This window comes from Rousettus aegyptiacus, unplaced genomic scaffold (assembly GCF_014176215.1).
Source record: "Rousettus aegyptiacus isolate mRouAeg1 unplaced genomic scaffold, mRouAeg1.p scaffold_m13_p_17, whole genome shotgun sequence".
NCBI lineage: Eukaryota > Metazoa > Chordata > Mammalia > Chiroptera > Pteropodidae > Rousettus > Rousettus aegyptiacus.
The window spans coordinates 35440777-35446665 of NW_023416292.1; the positions used below are offsets into that span (position 1 = coordinate 35440777).

Sequence of the window (5889 nt, forward strand, 5' to 3'; positions counted from 1 at the left end):
AGGAGCCCCGCCCCCTCGGAGCAGATTCCCGGGACTAAGTTGTGGGAAGAAAGCACAGTTTGCGGGAGGTGAGGCGAAGTGGAAAGTGAAAACTGAGAGTGGGCTGGAGGCGTGGTGTGTCTACGGGGCCGCGGGGAGTGGAGAGGTGGCTTGGGGAGAGGAAGATCTGGAGGATGGTGGCGGGTAGGAAAACAGAGCGCATAGACCGCCCGCAGTGAGGAGAGGCCCGTTGCGGGGGCGCGGGGGGCGGGAGGTCAATCTGATGAGGGGGATTAGGGTGCAGGGAGAGCTCTGAGCACCTTCCCCGGAGGTAACGGTACTAACGGGCAGGCGCCGCTCCTAGGAAGCTAGCTTTACCTCCAGCATGACCCCCCCCCCCCCGCCTCTTGGCTTGCACCCCGAATCTGGCTGGTGGCCTTGGGCAGGAGGGAGACCTAAGAAAAGGTATATTTTCTCTCCAGCTCAGGTCTAAGACAACTCCTGCTCCTGCTAGCTGGAACATGGGAGATTTGCAGGAAGGTAAGGAAACCCTGGAGAGAAAATTGAGGCCCTGCCATTGAGAACCATGTTAGGTACCCAAGGCTGGCATTCATTCTTGACTCCCTACAGATGTGAAGTTTATAGTGGATGAGACGTTGGACTTTGGAGGGCTGTCACCATCCGACAGGTACCAGCCTCTGTATCTTGCTTATTTTCTTCCAAGGATGCCTCTGTCTCTAACCCCTTGCTGCTAAATTTTTGCTCTCTGGGGCCTGAGTTGATAAATTAGCGAGGTTGAGCACGCTGTGGCTGATGGGTTACTTGGGCCTCTGACACTACTTCTAGGGGAGGAAAGACGGGAGAAGCTGGAATGAAGTGAAGAAGAAGGGTAAATGGATGTGCTGCCTCTTCATCCTGGCATAATTTCCAATGTCAGTAAATGCTAAGGGCCTATTAGAACCCAGTATCTCATCACCTAGAAGTCAGATCTCACAGCCAGCATTGGCACCATGGTTTGGGGTTGTGTCTCTAGCTCTGTTGTGGGTTCTGCTCAGTCTCCCTTGTACAGTCTCCTGCTCTCTTTTGTGTGGGCACGGTGCCTGGTTTGTTTTCTGTCTCAGTCGTGAGGAGGAAGACATAGCAGTGTTGGTGACTCCGGAGAAACCCCCCCGACGAGGCCTCTCCCACCGAAGTGACTCAAATGCAGTGGCCCCCACCCCCCAGGGTCTGAGGTTCAGCTTAGGCCACCTCAGCCCAGAGAAGCTGGAGGAGATCCTCGATGAGGCCAACAGGCTGGCAGCGCAGCTGGAGCAGTGTGCCCTGCAGGAGCGAGAGAGCACAGGCGAGGGCCTGGGGCCTCGAAGGGTGAAGCCCAGCCCTCGGCGGGAGACCTTTGTGCTGAAGGACAGTCCTGTCCGCGACCTGCTGCCCACTGTGAGCTCTTTGGCTCGGAACACCCCTTCCCCAAGCAGCCTGACACCCCGACTCCGGAGCAGCGATAGGAAGGGGTCAGTCAGGGCTCTTCGGGCAACCTCTGGAAAGAGGCCCTCCAGCATGAAGAGGGTGAGTTTAGAGGGTCTGGGCTGGATGGGTGCCCCCAGACGCAGTGCATGATTCGGTATAGGCATGCAGTGGTTTCCTCGTTGGTAGAATGGGGATAGTAAAATTCTACCTCACAGAACTGTTGGAACTAAACGAGATACCATAAGCCATGCGTTTACCAGTGTGTCTGCGCATAGCTCTGCGATGTCTATAATTAGCTCTCAATAAATGGTATTGGTGGTGATGATGAAGTTGGCAGCTAACTTCTGCCTTTCTTTACTGGGATTTAGGCAACTTTCCACTGCTATCTTTTAATCAGCTAGCAGAACAGATTCTTTTTCCATTTTAGTCCCGTTTTTTTTCTCTCTCTCTCTTTGTATTTCAGGAGTCACCCACTTGCAATCTGTTCCCCACATCCAAAAGCCCAGCATCTTCTCCTCTTGCCCGATCAATTCCTCCAATCCGGGGAAAAGCTGGGCCCAGTGGGAGAGCAACAGCAAGTGAGAGGACCTGGGCAGCAAAGCTGTGGGTGATTGGGAGTAGGGAGGATGTAGAGCTCACCCTAAAATTCCTCTATTCTGCACCTAGGCCCACCTACTCCCGTCAGACCAGCTTTGGCCCCACCGCCTTCTACCAGCAACTCTCAGCGCCTGTCTCGGCCACAGGGAGCAGCTGCTAAAACTGCCAGTCGACTGCCTGTTCCCTCGGCCATCCCCAGGCCTGCCAGCCGAGTGCCACTCGCCAGCCGGAGTATACCACCCAGCAAAGGTGTCCTAGCTCCAGATTCTCTGTCAACTCGGAAAGGACTTCCAAAACCAAGCACTACTGGGCACAGAGGTAGGAAGAATGGACAGAAGGGTAAGAAGTCAGGATGAAGAGTACCTACCCTTGCCCAGCTTGACCGTACCCTCCCAGAGCTGGTAACAATGACCACTTTCCCCATCTTCATTGCCAACTCTACTTGAAGATGGTGAGACTGAGTTGAGGAGAGAATTTGGGACTGGGCCAAGAGTTTGCACCTTGGTTTTTCAAATACTTTATGTTCTTTACTTTGGGTAGGAGGAAAGGCACCGATTCCAAACTCTGCCTTCAACCAGTATTTCTTTTTGAGAAGGTCATTTGAACTTTCTGCTAATTCATTTCTTTTGTGTACTCCCATCAAGTTCCTGTTTCCCAGCGACCAGATCTTCCCGTTACTGGTGCCACTCGGAGCAATCTGCAGCCCCCCAGGAGAGCTGCAGTCCCAGGACCTACCAGGTAAGACTGGTTGAGATGCTGTCACTCTCCTCACTGTCTCCTGGGCTTCTGAGCTGTTATACACATCAGCCCTGAATCCCGTGTGGCAAGATGAGGATGAGGAGGGAAGCCTGGAGAGTCCAAGTGTTTCATTTTTCCCTACCCCGAGGTACTTGAACTCAGCTGGATGGCATATAGGCTTGAGGAAGGACGGCAATAAAGCAATTCCTCCTGTCTCTTTAGGTAAAGAGATCAGGACAGCCAGCAAGAAGTCAGTAGCAAACCACTACAGTCACCGCCTGGACTCACTCTACTTGGTCTCCTAAGCACTCTGGTTGGAGGCAGTTCCCGGCTTCAGCAGATCCTGGCCCGGGGGCAGGAGGAAGAGATGCCACCAGGGCTGGCACCCCAGGAGTACAGACCATGAGAGCGGAGTGGATTAGGGTTAAGCTGGAGGGGATTCAAACTCTCTGGTTTGAAAGAAGGTTAGGAACAAGAGGTCACCCCCAGCCGTGAAATTAAGAAACTGGAAGATGAGAAATGCAGGAGAGGGGGTTGTCTTCATCCACCCCAACTCCATGTTTGGGCCCCAGAGAGTTTGATCTTCCCAGGCAGTGGTTCACTGGACATTTACATGCGAATGGCCTTTGCAGCTAACCTCCCTGCTCTCCAGAGGAGCGGTCCTCCTGAATCATATCCTCCGCTGGACTCCAGCCTATTTGGAAAGGCAGAGGCAGGCCCCTGGCTTCCAGAACTTATTTCCTGTGAATTCTGTGACTCTTAACAGGCCAGTTTATGATAAGCTTACTCTTTTGACCTGCATTTTTCTAAAATAAAATAAATGTATTTTTATAGTCTCTGCATACGTGAAAGTAAGTTCTGGTCCAATTTTTTAAAAATTTGGAGTAAACGCCTATGTAATTCCAATGGGGAAGCCAGGATGGGCTTCCCAAGCAGGGGCCTGAATAAACCCTAGGGCCTTGAGATTCCAGCTAATCAAGCTGTGATGACCCCCCCTTTTTGGCATTAGATGGGAACAGGCTGCCTTTTCCCAGGATTTGTATGTTATTAAAGTCCAGATCAAGTTAAGTATAGTTTATTTCACAGTATGTAAGGCTATTCAAGCCAGGGTCTGAATATCATTTAGATCCTAAACTTGAGTGTCCTCCTGTGGCAAGAAAATGGAGCCTCCTAGAAGTCCTCAGCATCTAGTCTGCTGTACTTATACAATGAGGGGGTCCTTTGCTGGGTACCCCGGTATTCAGCTTTGCCGATTGCCTCAGGTAGGAGATACTGGAACACCCCGTCATATTCTACCTTACTTCATTAGAATTGTTCTGTTATCTCCCCTATTAGACTTGAGGGCTGGCACCTAGATTTGCAGTGGCTAGTGTTGTGATTTGTATGTGGCAGAGAAAAAATATTGAAAAAATATTTGAGTGCAAGATGGCTGTTGAATGCACAACAAAGATTCATTTAACAGGTTTAACTAACGGTCTCCCTTTTCTCACAGCCATTGACTCTTGCAACCAGAACCAACTCAATACCTTTTGAGTTTTGAAGGCCAAGCCATGACTTAAGGAGCCAGCTGGCAACTGGGCAAAGAGTGGAGTGCCAGCTGGTGCTCCCCACCCCCACTCTTATATGCCCAGAAGCATCCTTCTTAGGCAATGAAATGGCCTTCCTCTGTTCCCAGGCCAGGGGCCCTCCACTGGTTTCTTCTCCTTTTTATGGATCTTCAGGTTCATTTCACACATTCACCTATATCACAGTGGCAGCTGCCTGGACGTTCACCTTTCCCTCAGCCTCTTGCAGCAACTCCTACAGCCTCTGGGATTCCAAGAATTGAGTTGGGGAAGAGGATGTGGAGACACACTGAATACTTAGCTCTGGGGAAATTTGGTAGAATTTGGTAGAACACTTCAGGTGTGATTCCCAGCTGGGTCCAGCACTAGTGAGTAGGCCCAGTTGGTGACTACCTGCTCTGACAGAAGCGCCACGAGGTTGGCAAGCCTAGGCACACACTTAGGTGTGACCAGCAAATGGCAGGTTTGGCCTGGGTGTGGGCCAGGCCCGGGTGGGTCATTAGAAGCAAAAAGAGCAGCAGACCCATGTGCTATTGCCACCTGGTGGTCAAAGATGGCAAGGCATGCTCCTTTGGCCCTCCCGGTTAGTCTTGAGCTTTGTACGTCCCCACCCAGCCCCATCTTGCTCCAAACCTGCTTGAGCAACATGCATTAGGCAGTGCCAGCTAGGGGGAAGCCCTGCCCGCTGCAGTGGCCCTTCCTGTTTGCTTGCCTGCTTACTTCCATCCCTTTTAGTCTTGCTTCCTATTTTTTTTTTCTTTCTGCACTCCACCTCTGCCTGCCCCCGACCAGTAGCAACAGTGAGGGAAACCAAAAAGTTAATTGGCCACTTATAATGCACTGTGAACTGTTCTAAGCACGTTACATGTGTTAACTCATTTAATTCTCATAAAAGCTCAATTAGGTGGATGTTATTATCTTCCTCATTTAACAGGCAGAGAAACTAAGGCCTAGATCTAGTTCTCAGGTTTGTGTTTTTAATCACTACCCTCTATTGCCCCCTTGTTAACTCCCTGTCTAGTGTGTCAGACAGAACTTTGAAAAACACAGAACTTGGGAAGAGAAGAAATGTAACGGAACACATAGTTGGCTAGAATTTAAATAGTTGCTTCATTTCCAATGGGAAAAAACAAAATGGCCCAGAGAAATGGAGTTAGGAGGTCCACCCCCAGTCACTGAGCACCTTTAAATTCCCGTAACTTCTCAGCTCGTCCCTCCTCGCCTCCTGAATTCTGCCCAAAGAATTCAGCCCTGAGAGGCTGGGCTGGAAACCTGCCTGCTCTGTGCAGCCTCTCCAGCTAAACGAGTCCCTCCTGACCTCACGAAAATGATACTTTCCTGTCATCTTCCTTGGAAATGCCAGGACATGGCTTTTGCACCGATGACGTTATTTGGAGAGCACTTTTGGGGGTGTCAGTAGAGGGGCTAGTTCAACAACCACTTGCTCTCAATCCCCTGACTTCCTGGCCCTTCGTGCCCTTGTTTTCCAAAAGCCATGCCTCCCACCCTCTGAAAGGGTAGGGTACCAAACAGAAGTACATGATGA

At 50.9% G+C, this 5889-nt stretch overlaps 1 protein-coding gene across 7 annotated transcripts; it reads left to right on the top strand.

Moving 5' to 3' along the window:
- On the top strand, positions 1-3633 carry PSRC1 (proline and serine rich coiled-coil 1). 7 transcript variants are annotated; one of them, XM_016155637.2, is made up of 8 exons: positions 1-68; positions 462-519; positions 610-667; positions 1101-1542; positions 1907-2021; positions 2110-2358; positions 2685-2778; positions 3001-3633. In XM_016155637.2, the coding sequence occupies exons 2-8, from the start codon at positions 501-503 to the stop codon at positions 3002-3004; spliced, it is 981 nt and encodes a 326-aa protein (XP_016011123.1). In that variant the 5' UTR covers positions 1-68; positions 462-500; the 3' UTR covers positions 3005-3633. The 7 variants fall into 7 exon arrangements, with proteins under 7 accessions (XP_016011123.1, XP_016011126.1, XP_036091003.1 ...); XM_036235110.1 differs by having other exon boundaries at positions 38-68; positions 467-519; XM_036235113.1 differs by having other exon boundaries at positions 62-114.
- Positions 3634-5889: the final 2256 nt, after the last annotated feature.

Excerpts from the sequence above, each read along its gene's own strand:
- PSRC1 (XM_016155636.2), top strand. The coding sequence starts at position 910 with ATGTCAGTAAATGCTAAGGGCCTATTAGAACCCAGTATCTCATCACCT. Across the intron at positions 1,543-1,906 it reads GGCCCTCCAGCATGAAGAGG|GAGTCACCCACTTGCAATCT; the intron begins GTGAGTTTAGAG and ends TTTGTATTTCAG. Across the intron at positions 2,359-2,684 it reads AAGCACTACTGGGCACAGAG|TTCCTGTTTCCCAGCGACCA; the intron begins GTAGGAAGAATG and ends ACTCCCATCAAG.